This window comes from Numenius arquata, chromosome 10 (assembly GCF_964106895.1).
Source record: "Numenius arquata chromosome 10, bNumArq3.hap1.1, whole genome shotgun sequence".
In the NCBI taxonomy this organism is placed as follows: Eukaryota; Metazoa; Chordata; class Aves; order Charadriiformes; family Scolopacidae; genus Numenius; species Numenius arquata.
In genome coordinates this window covers 51,167,817-51,182,018 of record NC_133585.1, presented here as the reverse complement: position 1 = coordinate 51,182,018, position 14,202 = coordinate 51,167,817, and the positions used below count along the sequence as shown (strand labels likewise).

General features: G+C 41.8%; 1 protein-coding gene across 2 annotated transcripts; it reads right to left on the bottom strand.

Annotated features, from left to right (window-relative positions):
• Positions 1-1,228: 1,228 nt before the first annotated feature.
• On the bottom strand, positions 1,229-14,163 carry UFSP2 (UFM1 specific peptidase 2). Of its 2 annotated transcripts, XR_012463456.1 has the most exons (13): positions 14,103-14,156; positions 13,611-13,689; positions 11,776-11,956; positions 11,626-11,692; positions 11,202-11,359; positions 10,255-10,447; positions 8,501-8,647; positions 7,904-8,068; positions 6,267-6,391; positions 4,382-4,458; positions 3,242-3,366; positions 2,102-2,415; positions 1,633-1,940 (listed from the first exon to the last, which is right to left on the bottom strand). XR_012463456.1 is itself a non-coding variant. In XM_074154427.1 (12 exons), the coding sequence occupies exons 1-12, from the start codon at positions 14,133-14,135 to the stop codon at positions 2,329-2,331; spliced, it is 1,437 nt and encodes a 478-aa protein (XP_074010528.1). In that variant the 5' UTR covers positions 14,136-14,163; the 3' UTR covers positions 1,229-2,328. The 2 variants fall into 2 exon arrangements, 1 of the variants encoding a protein (XP_074010528.1); XM_074154427.1 differs by having other exon boundaries at positions 1,229-2,415; positions 14,103-14,163.
• Between the last annotated feature and the right edge of the window lie 39 nt (positions 14,164-14,202).

The following is a 14,202-nucleotide window of genomic DNA, read 5'->3' as shown; positions in this document are numbered from 1 at the left end:
CAAGGTGTGTGGATGGTGGCGGTGTCCGAGTGTGGCTGCGGTGGGTCTCCAGCACGGATGGGTCTGCAGGTGGAAAGCTCGTTTGTAACCCATTTGGCACGTCTGACCCTCTCTGGCGTGTTCAGTGCTCAGAGAAAATGAAAAGCTTATTTCTGCAAATGTGATTTGAACAGAGATGTAACAGCTGCCCGTCCCCACCTCCACCATCACCAACTCTGCTTGATCCTCTACTTTTTCTTTCCTAGAGCTAAGATGATTCTTGATCCCACGAAGATGCTGAGGGCTGGAGCCCCTCTGCTGTGAGGACAGGCTGAGTGGGGGTTTCAGCCTGGAGAAGAGAAGGCTCCGGGGAGAACTTAGAGCCCCTTCCAGTCCCTAAAGGGGCTCCAGGAGAGATGGGGAGGGACTCTTGATCAGGGAGGGGAGCCATAGGACGAGGGGGAATGGTTTTAAACTGAAAGAGGGGAGATTTAGATTAGATCTCAGGAAGAAATTCTTTCCTGTGAGGGTGGTGAGACCCTGGCCCAGGTTGCCCAGAGAAGCTGTGGCTGCCCCATCCCTGGAGGTGTCCAAGGCCAGGCTGGATGGGGCTTTGAGCAACCTGGTCTGGTGGGAGGTGTCCCTGCCCAGGGCAGGGGGTTGGAACTGGATAGTCTTTTAAGGTCCCTTCCAGCCTGAACCATTCTAAGATGCAGTCTTTCCAGCCCAGCGTTAAGGTCCATCAGCAGAACCACTCTGGAAGTTGGCAACAGCAAATCCAGCAAATGAACCCATTAACATACAGCTCAGTTTGCTGGAAAGGCTGGGCTTTCCTCCAAAATCCTCAACACCAGGGCTGGAGGGGATTCCAGTGCTGCCCATCCCCTGCTGCCGCTCCCCTCAGCCTTTCCCACCCCATTCATAAAGCAGCAAAAGCTGGGAGTTCGGAATGTCTTGCTCTCCTGTATCTTAAACTAATTATTCCTTGTATTTAGTAGTAGCCCTCTGCATGAGCAGAGCCCCACCCTTGGCAAGCTGCCTTGGTATTGATCCTCTGCACTTACTTTTATCTTGATCAGCACTTGCTCATAACGTATATTCCAGTTTAATTCAATCATTATTTTTAATTCTGTGACTTCACCTTGTGCACCACTACTGGACCCAGCTGCACGGGGACAACAAAGTGAAACCAGCACAGCCCTACGCAGGAAGAGAAGATCAGACGGGGCGTAATACCATTGCGTTACTACACTTCTGAATATTTCTCTGTATTTGTTTTTTTTAATGCTTTTGGCATTTAAGTGAATCAATCTGGTGTTAAGTAAGGATTGATTTGCATGGGTATTTAAGGTTATGGTCTTATCAAAAATGGACAGTGCATGGGGAATGCCTTGAAAAGGCTACTTTAATATGGGGGAAAAAAGAAAGAAAGAAAGGGCAGGTTATTTTTACTGATCGAGTAGCTCACAAAGAGCATCCTTACCGACACCACAGCTGCATGGTTTGGTGGCATCAGATACGGACTTATTCTTGTTTGTTCCTACGACTGATCCTGTCTCACAGCCTGTAATCCCAAAACGAGATCAAGGGGAATCCGCAGCCTGAAGAATCGCAACGGGGCCCTGCACGGAGCAGCCCGACGTCTCTGCTGGTGCGGTGTCTCCTTCCGAGAAGGAGGAAAAGCTCCTTTATTTTTTTTACTTCTTACAGAAGACCGTTGTGTTGTGGGTTTTTCTCTACAATAGTTGTACTCACACAGCTATAAATAAATGAGCATATAACAATTAACTATCTCACAATTTTTTTTCCTGTGTAAATCGTATTTACGTAGTTCATAAAATTCAGCACATAAAGCCATTTTTCTCCCACTCCTTTTCTAAAACGCTGTTACCAACAGTATCAACAGCGCCCGGTGCCTCTGAACAGACTCACGGTGCACAAGACGGCTGGAGACGGGGAACCTGAAAGGCAGAGGACAGTTCATCTTTTTGGCATGAAAGAATTCCATAAAAAAAAAAAAAAAAAAAAGGCCTGGGCATTTAATCTGTACAGATTTTAGCATAACAAAAAATGCTATGTAAACGTAAAGCTGTCCTAGCCAAAAGCAGAAAGTATTAGTTACCTCCCTCATAAATGTATTTGGAAGAAATATAGTTCACAGCAGCTCTTATTTTTACGGGTTTCATTGGAAAAAAAAAAAAAAGTTTTCTTCATTTAAATTACTGAAGGAACAGTTCTGTTTCGACTGGATTTTGCTTGACTTGGGGCATTACTCTGCTAAAGGCCAAGGGCTGTATGTAGATCAGGCAGGAGTCCGGGGGGTAGCACGTTCCAGCCCAAGAGTGGCATTTAAATAGCTTTTGGTCGTTGAGGGAGACAGAGGTTGTAATAGGCATCCTTGCTCCAAAACTCCGGCCCCTTCCATCCACACCAGCCCTGTCCAAGAAAAAGCAGGAAGATAGCATTTAAATCTATTACGAGTTCTCTTTTTCCTATCTACTGCTATTGGATCTGGTTTGTTTTACTGATTTTAATCTAAGCTGTATCAAATTATTTTCAATTATCTATAGAATGCAGTGACACACAATTTTCAGGAAGTTCTCTATGTGCCTGGAAACGCATTAATGGAAAATACAGAGTCTTTTTCTCTCCCTCCTCCTTTCTCCCCACCCCAGGCTCAGTTCCTAAAAAGCAGCATCTCTTCTCCCTCCCCCCCCCCTTCTGCTGCTACAGGGACTGATGTGATTCTGGAACTCTATCACTCTCACAATTTCCACATTTCATCCTGAAGAATCCTCGCTGCCTTTGGAAACAGTTGGTATTTCAGAGCCAAACAGAGCTCCTGACATCAGTGATTTTTTAAAATTTTCAATTTTCAATAAACGGTGAACTTCTCTGCTTCACTAACAGCATTTTACATCCTGAACAGATGTTTCTGTTCCATTCAAAATTCCCCAGACATTTATTGTATATACTACTGCACAAAAGGGGAGATGGTAAAGAACACTTCTTTGTACTATATTAACTTTATGTAGTTGCTGACCCAATTTATCTTCTCCAAAGACACAAAGTTTCAGAATCTAGCAGTAATTAGCAGGTATGCAGGTTAACGGGGATCAGTACTTCCTCCATAAGGAATGGAGAAGCCACAGAAGGACCAATTTGTATTTGGCTGTGCTTTATTTGTTTAAAGTCAAAATATATGTATGTACATACCTATGTGTGTGTGTGTATATATATATTTTTGTGCATCGAGCCTCACCTTTTCCAAAACAACATGCAGATCTTCTCCTCCGGTGTAATGTGGGTCTAGAATCAAGTATTTTATGTGCCCCGTACTCTCATTCCAAGCCACTCCCAATATCGTGTGAGCCAAAACACCACCACCTGAAACAGGAGGAATACAAATGGAGCCGATCTCAGTGAAAACTTCCTGGTTGTAAAAGGACTAAGATTAGAACAGGAATCAGAATTTCTGGGTAAGGGTTATCTGCTGTTTTCTACTAAGTTCCACCAATGGATATGAGGGGCAGAGAAGTAATTTCTAACTCCCCTTTTTTCCAGCCTGGAAACAGGGAGAGGGGATATTTTGATGAGCTGCCACAGGTCAGCTCCTGCATGTTTCTTTCAGATAAGCAGGAGGAGTTCACCTCCTTGGGATACCGCAGAAATGACTCTGCACAACAGACAGGAGTTGCAAAAAACCCAAAAGAACACAAACAAACAAACAAAAAAAATCCCCCAAACCCACCCCAAAAAGCCAGTCAAAAAGGCTGCCGAAAGGCCAAGAATATTTCATACCAAGATCTGGACCCTCTGGCACCTCTAGTTTCAGAGAGTAACACTCATCTTTATGGAGTGCCAAATACAGATTGCAAAAATTGCTAAAAAGTAAAGTTTTATTAAAGCTGAAAATATTTTTGATAGTCTTTATTTCCTAAACCACAGCTGTCTTGGAAATAGTTCAATTAAAGTTACAGCAGTCTTATGAATGGCATTTCTTATGTTGCCAACATTTCAGATTATTAAAACTGCTTTTAAAATTAATTAGGGTAATACCCTTCTTTTCAAAGTTTTGGGGAACCGTATGAATTTCTGTTTCTCTAGAAAGAAGTCAGCTCTCGAGTTCTGACTTTAACAGCAGTTTTTACCACCACCATTTAGACTGACTTTCGTTACCAGGTTTAATTCTGAGCTTAGGAGAAATACGGAGTGAAAAGATACCAGCCAGCCAAAATTGTATCATCATCTTCCAGGCTCCCTTGGGAAAAGGGTAGTTTTTAATTAATCTAGATTCTGATTAACTCCTGTACAGTAAACTGAAGGAGTTCTAATTGAAACGAAATTCAGCTTAGGGAGGCCAGGCACTTTTTTTGGCGTTTTTCGTTACTCGAGCGCTTACCGATCATGACCGGAGTTCCTTCAGTCTTGAAATGATTAGCAAGCTCCCTCCCCTGCAGCGCTAGCTCCGAACCCTGGCTGGGTAAGAAAAACAACAGTAGATCTGTCACCTTCCCTAGACTTAATTCTCTAATTATCCATTGAACTCATTAACTGCGTATGTGAGTGATGAGAAAGTGGCTTAAGAGTTTTCCTGTGTAAACATCCTGGGACAATCTGAAAAAAAACCCAAAATTTTTAATGGAATTTATAGATTGTGGTTGGACCAACGGATCTGCTGTAAGCTCAGGTTCTGTTGGAGCAGCTGGTGTCACCCAGGTTCTGTAATGTCTCTGCTGCTTGTCTCCCACGGTGGGGACAGCTGGTAAACCCCAGCGGGTCCCTCCAAGTGGCTGAAACACAGACTGGCTACAACTGCCTGCAGTAACAGAACTGCATCAGATACAACAAAAATAAGGGGCTGATAAAGGTGTTTATAATGATGTCTCTCAAGACAGGTTTCCACTGTAATTGCACAGGCAATGCTTATACCCAAGCTGGCTTTAAAAATCTAATCGCAAATAACATTAGCAATCTGTTCAAACCAGCACTGAATTTAGGTTCTTTTATCATCTCCCAGCTCTCCTTTTCAGCCCTGGGGACCAGCCACACACAAAAGAAGTGGACACGGAGGAGAAAGGCGCACACAGTGTCCTGCAGGCACTGCAGGATTCGGAGCTGGAGACATTTTATGTCTGACAGAGACTTCACGTTCCCCTCAGAAGCCTGAGGGTGCTCCCACGAGCAGTGACAGAAGCTAGGCAAGGGAATTAATACAGATATTTTTAATATCTCCTCTTTGTATTTCTTCATAGAGTGGTTAACCTTTTGAAAATCCAAAAGAAAGCCTGTGCACCTGCTTCCCAAGTTCCCGGAGAGATGGATTAAATGCAGTCGGAATACAAAACCGGAACTCTGGGAAAGGGTGCATTTACAATAACGGATTCGGCGCCGGTGCTGCTGGTGCAGCTGAGGAGCCTTATCTCCACCAAGAGTCAGAGGTGCTGCCTGCAAATAAGCCCAAGACAAAAACGCTCTCCGCTGCCAGCGACCGGCTGAAAGAGATGCAGACACCTCCTCTTCTCAGCGTGGCAGTGACGCTGGCTTCTCGTAATCCTCAAAGGCACGGGTGCTCCCTTGCAGCAGCGCTACCAGCAATTCCGCCCCGTTCACAAAGGAATCTATTCTATATTCTTACGTGCAGGAACAGGGCCTGTCACAGCTGCTATAAATAATGGCTGGATCAGCTGCAAATATAAGCTCTGGAACAAAAAAGATTAAAATTGGCTGTATAAAGCTTTACAAAATATTGAAGAACTGAACTGTTTTCCTACTGTTTTTCCTACTGGTTCCATCACCACGGTCACATGTTCTTTTAGAATATCTACAGTAAAATTTAAATAAACATAAAACTCATGAGTAGTATTTTGACTAGAATTTTCATATACGCCAAGTCAGTATATATTACGTATTTCATGAATGTATTTATCACAAAACATTCAGGGATTTGTTAGTCCACCTACTGCTGCCTAAATGATAAAAAGCCAGTAATTTTACTTCTGATAAAAGCTGAACGTTATTCTTCTTCTCCCGAATGTATTTGTAGGGTTCTTTATTGTGCCTGAGAGCATCAGATTGCCAGAATGGAAACAAATCCCTTGTTTTATCTGTCACACAAACCCAGAAAAGAGAACAGTATTTCCAGGCTGCTCAGCAATTTGCCTCAATCCTGAACTGAGGGTTATGTATTATCCCTATTCCCCCATGCACTGTAATGGCAATTTGCATTTTAAGGCCTTCAGCCTTTTTAATGATTACTGAGCTCTTAAACAGGTAGGGATTCTTACCTGACAAATAGTATTTTGGACGTTATTCCAAAAAGCTGGTTCAAAACAAGCTGTACCTCAATGGAACCAATCCACTGCCGCGACCCAACAAAGGCTGCAGGCTTGTCCCCAGCATCCACCAGGGCCTTGGCAACGTCACCGTGAAGAAGAAAAACAAACGTCAACAACACACAGGAGGCAATTCCGCCACTTTTTATGAACAAAGCTGATTTATACGGGAATGCCTTTTGAACCTGGCCGGTCAAAAAGCAGACAAAGGGATGTCGAATTCATTCATGGGGGTTCTGTTCTGGAAATGTCACTTGAACACGAACGCAGACAGTGCCTACAAGCACAGAATATAAAATATAACCCCAGGGGGGGGTGAGCACTGCGCTGTCTAATCACGGAGTGCATCGTCACACCGCAGAAGCCACTTCACGGGCTGAAGTACCCAGATTCTCACCCAAAGCATCTCAGAGAAGGATCCACAAAATAGTGCTCTAAGGAAGAGGCCACTGAAACACAGCGAGAGCTGTGGTTTACTTTAATCTCTTCTCCGTTCTGAGGCTTACATGTTACCTGCGGCACTTGAGAGGGGCCTTTTCCGCTTGGGATACAAAGCCCACAAAGTCTCCTGAAGGCTCCTGCCCTCTTTGAGATGTCTAAAAACACTACAGGAGTGCATGGACTTCATGGCTTTTAGGTTTCAGTGTGGACTGAGAAATGTTTGGGAAAAGCAGTTTTAACTTTAGTGCTCACATCCCTGTTAGGTGTGATGAAAGTTGTTTTATGGACCGAATCAAACGTTGCTAAAAATGTTCAGTGAATAAATACAACACAAAGAACTATTTTGAGAAGACTGAAGATTAACTGCAGTTATTTCTTGCTAGGCATGCAGTATGAGCTATCCAAACCTACAGTTTTTCTTCAGTGCTCTTAACAAACGAACATACTTGGGGATGCATTCAAATTCACAATATAAAAAGAAGGGAAGGAGAATTCAAAAAGCAGGAAAAGCAGTTGTGGACGCCCCATCCCTGGAGGGGTTCAAGGCCAGGCTGGATGGGGCTTTGAGCAACCTGGTCTGGCGGGAGGTGTCCCTGCCCATGGCAGGGGGTTGGAACTGGATGATCTTTAAGGTCCCTTCCAACTCTAACCATTCCATGATTCTATGATTCTATGAACAGCCCACTACTCTCAAAGAAAAAGCTGCAAAAGGCAGCAGTAAATCAATGCGCAGCATGTGGGGACTAATCCAGCTGTCACTGAATACAAGAATCAGTTTTAAAACTGATTTTAATATGACACATTGGATTTCTTCTTTTCTCTCCTATGGCAAAAATTGAAAATGTCATAATCTAAGCTTCTAATAGAACACTAATCCAAGGAAATATTTAGAAGACTAATTTAATGAGTCTTATTTGTACAGATAATGTCACCCAACAGTGATGAACATATGGAGACAGATCTCCTGTAATAACACTTATTAAAAATAATAATTAAGAACTACTATAGTTCAATTTAAGAGATAAATTAAAAATATCACTCAAATCCAAAGTCTAAAACATATGAATCTGATAGGTTTTTTTTTTAAATATGTGAACTTTTCTAGAAAAATATGCATAAAATAATGAGTCTGCTTAAGTGTTCTGTACCTGCTGAATTTCCTTGTGTGTTGGCACAGGTCTGTCAATGTAACCTTGGTGCCTGAACCAAGAACAGATTGTCTGCAAGGAGCGATAGGCACAGCCCCAGCCACTGTCGTCAACCCGATCCTGCATATAGTGGTGGTAACTGTACACACCATGGACTAAATAAACCTGCAGAGAAGGAGAGAAGATACATCCATCTGATCAGACATCCATCAATTTGCAGAGAAGTCATACGACTTGTCACTTGCACTGTAAAAGCTTTCAGGTGGGGACTGCAAATCTTTGGAGGAACTGAAGGGTTGCTATTCACATTCCTGTTTTTATCTCCTGAACACCTCCATTCATTGTTTTAGTTTCTTGCCCTTGTTCTGAGAAACTTTTAAAATAGATGCTAAAAAAATGTGTACATCCTTTTCCAAGAAAATGCAATTTCTTTGGGGCAAACAATAGCTAAAGCAATGCCATTTTGTGCAGAGAAGCCCTTTTGGTTAAAAGGCCAAGACAGTTACTTCACTTTCTCATCTATACAACACTATCTATATTACAAGTCTCAAGTAAAATAAAAAGTACTTTCTTACAAATATTTCAATTTCAACTTACCATACCAGACTCCATACCGGGTGAATTAAGATGTAAATGTGGATTTCTCAGATACCCATCTTTATATGGTTCATCTGGAAAATGATAAGCATTTGCTCTCTTGAAATACGGTCTGTCACAAGGCAGATTGAATAACCCATGCAATTCCTACATGCAAGTTCAAATAAAAATAAAGAGCACAATTCAATTTTTGGATTAAAAGAACCATCACACTGTAAGTAACAATGAAGACATAAACAATTTTAACAGTTTAGCAAATTAATATATTAAAATCTGCTTAATTAAACATTCAGCATGTACATTTACTGCTAGATGCCAGCTCTCGAAGGAGCTCATTGCAGCCTTACCTCCTGTCTACAGGGCCCGCTATTTCATGCAGTCCTGTTACACAACGACTGCTGCTGCAGCCCCACTGAAGATATCACGAGTGACAAGTGTCTTACGAAAGTATGAGAAAATACACCATAATGGAAAAGGATGACAGTTTTATCTATGTAGTAGCATAGATACACACACTCTGAATTATAATCTTAACTGATATTGGAGACATAGAAATAATACATATTGAGACAAAGATACTGAGTTTATGGTTTAGGCAGACTCAGCCTGTTTTTACATCTCTTAAGTGTTGTTTCCAGCACGGGAGCCACTTTTAAAGAGATATATTGTCTTATTTCCCAGAGCTTAAGAGTGAAAGGAATGATGAGATCATCTCGGATAACCTGTGTAACACAGGTAATATATTTTACACAGATGACCCAGCACTGAACCCAACCACAGCAGCTACAGCAACACTTGGCAATCGGTGGGTTGGAGTGAGCCAAAGACAGAGCAGGGAAGACTTAATGTGCCACCAATGCCCGAGGCCTCTGCAGATGCACTGAATAGAGGAGGCTTCGTATACCCAGTAATGCTTCGCATGGAAGAAGAAAACTAAACATCTCCACAGCTTCTACACCTCTAAGGCAGCAGAAGGCTCCTTCCCCACTCCCAGGATGCGTAACTGTGTGACCTCTCAATGAGAACGGACCACCACATCACAACATTTTCCACATCATCCATATTCCTTTTTCTAGATGTGCTGACCCAGAAGGCAACAAACAAACCGACAAAAGCAAGCTAAGGCTGGTCAGCTGTGAGCCACAAAAAGCAGCCCCCCAAAACAAAGAAAAAAACCCCAACAACACACAAATTCAACAAAAGAAACCAAAACAAACAAAAAAACCCCCAACCCTTTCAGTATATGTTAAAGCCTGAACGTGATAACATACTACAAGCCATCTGATATTCTACCATGGAAGTGGAGATACTTGGAGAATCCGGTACCAGAAGCATAATTTAGATAAAAACTATCTAAAACAAAAATCCTATGTAGTTTTAAAGTTTCTATTGTTCCTTTACAAAAATGAGATCTGATACATTTTACAGAAGACCTTCTAAAAATCATGGAATTGTCTAGGTTGGCAGGGACCTTTAAGATCATCTAGTCCAACCATCAACCTAACTCTGATAAAAAACCATCACCAAACCCTATCACTAAGCACTATGTCAACCCAATCAAGCTGATAAATCAAGCTTCCACATTCAGTATACTGCTTCAGTTACAATAAAAATAAATTTATGAAGTAGCAGTATCTGTTAGTATTTATTCTGCATTGGCTAAACAAAAAGCTTTACCAGTGCTTCAGTTACAATAATAATAATTAAAAAAAAGAAATTAAAAATCAGGTTCTGTTAGTATTTGTTGGCTTTACCTTTCTGTAACTTTCCAGTTGATCATCGGAAATACCCGTAGGATATGAGATTGTTACGAGATGATTTTTTCCTGGTAACATGAAATGAAATTGTTCCGGTACCACAATCGATGTTCCCTTCATATATTTCATGATACATCTTTCCATGTCAGTTAATTGCCCGTGAATTGCTTTCACCAGGAGATTTTGTACCCTGCGAAGTATGAGGGAGAGTATTTAAGAAGTAGAACAGTGGCGGAGGATCATTTTTTCTCATAGCTCTGACAGTTATACAACACTTATATGCATATATTTGCACATAAGACAACCTTACGGTGCTTTACTGAAAGCACATCTGCACACAGAGACTACAGATTCAGCCGTCCAAAGGGCAGGTACCCTGCTCTCGTACCAGAAACACAACCATTACGAGCATTTGCCAAAGTAAAAGTCACATCTATGACTCTATGGGGGTCTTTTTTTTTTGCATTTTATCCACCCCATTTACCATCTTTCAGAGTCAAATCCTATAGAAAAAATGCAAGGAAAGAATACTCATTGTTTTCCACCTTCACCCACCCAGCTGCAGCCCCTAATGTAGTACCGAGATTACAAAGACTCATCAAATACACTCCAACTCTCGCTTTTATACACACTCACGCACTTAGAAGAATTTTTAGAACATTTGCCTGACTTTCTCAATTCCTTGCTAAGCGATGGTTATGAGTTATCAAATCTATCAGACATGGATAAACTGAATTTTTTTGTAGACAGCAAAAGGATTGTTTCTCAAGATTATTAAAACTAACAGCTATCTGCAGGAGCTTTCATTATTTACAGTTAAATTCCATGAGAAAATTACTACATGCTACTTCATTAAACTGACTAATGGTATGATACAAGAGCTTTACTTCATTATTTCAAGAAAACAAAGTTGAAAAAATCACAAGTTTCAGGGTTACACTCACTTTCCCCATGTTTCTTCTGGAGAAACAGATACAACCACATCAACTGGCAACGTCATATTAACATAGTGGTGCTCCTTACTTTCCCTTTCGATGACGGGGGCCAAGGCAGGTAACGAAGACGTCATTTCCAACATGAGGTCTACATTGACTACCTGCTGCTGCAGAGAGTAAAGACACCAACAGCACATCTCCAACAACAGTAATGAAACAACTGGGTTTAAAAAAAGCCAGTAATGTTAAAGACAAACTTCTACATGCTCATCTACCATAGATGGATCTCTGCATTCACCCCGAGTCTCCATGACTATTCTTTTAAGTCATGTACAAGTCTGTTTGTGTACAGAAAAGCCTAAGGAGGGCAGAGCAAAACATTTTTAAATGATAGGTCATCTGATATAATTTATTAGCGTGGTGAGACACTTACCGTATCTTGTAACTTTTTATCCTTTTTTTTGCCAAGCTTTCGTTTGGTCTCATCATCTTGATCAGATCTGAAGAATCAACAGAAAGGGAAATTTCTATAATAGGAAATTAATCGATTTTAAAAAAATTACGTATTTTTAAATATACTCACTGTATAAACCGCCTTATCTCCTTACACACAGAATCATCAGTCAGCTCTGGAACAGTGTTCATGCCACTGTTAGGCCACACGTAGATTGAACTGTGGCGAATTCTTAACACAAGAACGTCCGAGGACAGTTTGTTTGCAAGATCACTGAAGACATATCTTAACGCCTTTTTCGTTGAAGCCTCTGAAAGACAGTAAGGATATTATTAGCTGAAAAAATTTACTCACTTTTGTTATAGCTGCTGGGTATACATTTTTTTTTTAAAAAAATCAACGTGTTTTGACTTGGAATAAAAGCCTAAGTGCTGTTACGATCAGAAAAATGGCTGTGTAAATAAAATCAGAGATAAGATTTCACTTAGCAGGTCTGCCTCAAATATTCACACTCATACCTGCCTGAACAAAAGCTCACACTTTTTCTCTCAGACGCTGTCAGGTATAAAGAGCTGAATGAATTACAGAAGAATAACCTGCACCGTAGTCAATTCTCACATCAGTAACTCTTAACCAAGCCTACAGCTGCAAAAGAACTTCTACGTACAAAGTTCTACCCCGGTCAGCCTGAGTCTTTATTACCCGTACGGACCTTTGTCTTTCAGAGCCTGACTTTTTTAAGTTTCACCCATTCCCTACAATCTAAGCCAATGCTGGATTATAACAGAGCAACTTTTGCACATTACGAGAATTATTTTCCTCACTGAGATTAACCATCATTACTTAGAATGCAACGAGCTGTACAAACCCTAACAAGCTATCGAAGGCTATGCCGAATTGTATTTAATGCATTAATTTAGGTTTGGCCACTATTAGTTGACTTTTGCACTACTAAGCCTGTAAAAACTACAGTATTAGAAAAAAAATCAAACAAACCCCAATGTATTTAGCTAAATCTCCTCCATAAGATAAACTCTGTGCCTTCAAAGGAGTGGTCTGCCATATTTACACGTCAACAGCTGTGAACACCATGCACTTGGACAACCTGGATATCCCCCTGCTTCGTTGTGGTTAAAATTCACTACACTGTAAACAAAGTCAAATAAATAGTCCTTCTCTGAGGATGCAATTCACAGAAAGCTGCTGTGCATTAGGCCAACTTATACAACACTTCTGTTCCACATCACGAACTGAAATGAGCCTAAGTTCCTTTTCAAGGTTCACCAGCACTAAATTCAAAGTCTCTCATAAAGATAGGTCCTTTTAAAATACAGAATGAGATACAGCTGAGCTAAAGACACTCTCCTTCCACACAATGGCTACCGAGAGCTTTGAGGAGGCTTTCTGAAGTGAATGTCACCTCACCACAAGAACACTGGACTAGAGAAGCCTCTTAATGCCATATGGGCTAGTGCCAATTCCACGTGGAATTGCAGTAGCCAATCCCGCCTAAATTCAGCAGAGTAACCAGTCAGCTTGTCCATCTTCTCTGTTTCTCTAGAAAAGCTGGATCGCAATCTCAAAACTGTATTGCCAATATCATCCTGCTATAATGAATTCATTTTCATCAAATTATTATCCGTTTGCTTGAAATTTCAGGTCCAGCTTTGGATTCAAACTCTTAAGCGATCCCAATACCATATCCATAAGCAGGAAAAACATGTAAATAAAACCAGCGTTTTAAACTTTACTTCAAATGAAAATAAAAAACACACAATGTAAGAAGACTGTGAGAAAATTAAAGGAGATAAAGAATAACATTTTTTGTGCTTAATATTTACAGGTTTGGGAAAAGGCGCTTAACATCTGGTGAAATGCCAAGAAAATAAGCATCGTAGCTAGTTAATTAACATTTATGTAAATATCCTTTTATTAGGAAATCTATTATAGTCTTATAGACACACCATCAGTAGTCGCTAGCTGAAAGGCAAGATCCAAGCCTCCTCTTATTCTAAAGAGTATGTCCATAGCGTCTAGGATTACCTGAGGAGAAAACAAATAAACAAAACAAAACAAAAAAGGCAACGAATAGTTATTTCAACACGCTGTCAAATTACCATTGCCTGTTATTACGCCACAGCGAATAAACAGGGAGCTGAGGGGCACAGATGTTTATTTCCTCTTTCCCAAATCCCCGATGTGAAAGATGTTTTATATCAGATGCCCATGGGGCCTCGACACCCTCCCCGAGGTGCCCCTGGGGGCTGGAGGCCCAAAGGCCGCCAAAGCGGCCTTTGGGCCTCCAGCCCCCAGGGGCACCTCGGAGCATCCACCGTGGAACGGGCAGGCCAGAGCCAGCCCTCAGCTCGCCCCGCTCGCCACAGGACCCGACAGGACCCGGCACCGCCTCAGCCCCCTCTACCCCCGCCGCCATTTTGCGCTCCCCTCAGACTCACCACGTCCCTCAGCGCCGCGGCGCCCTCCCGCATCGCTCCCCCCTCCCCCCCCCCCCGCCCCGGCGTAGGCGTGGTTCCGCCCGGCCCCGCCCTGCGGGAG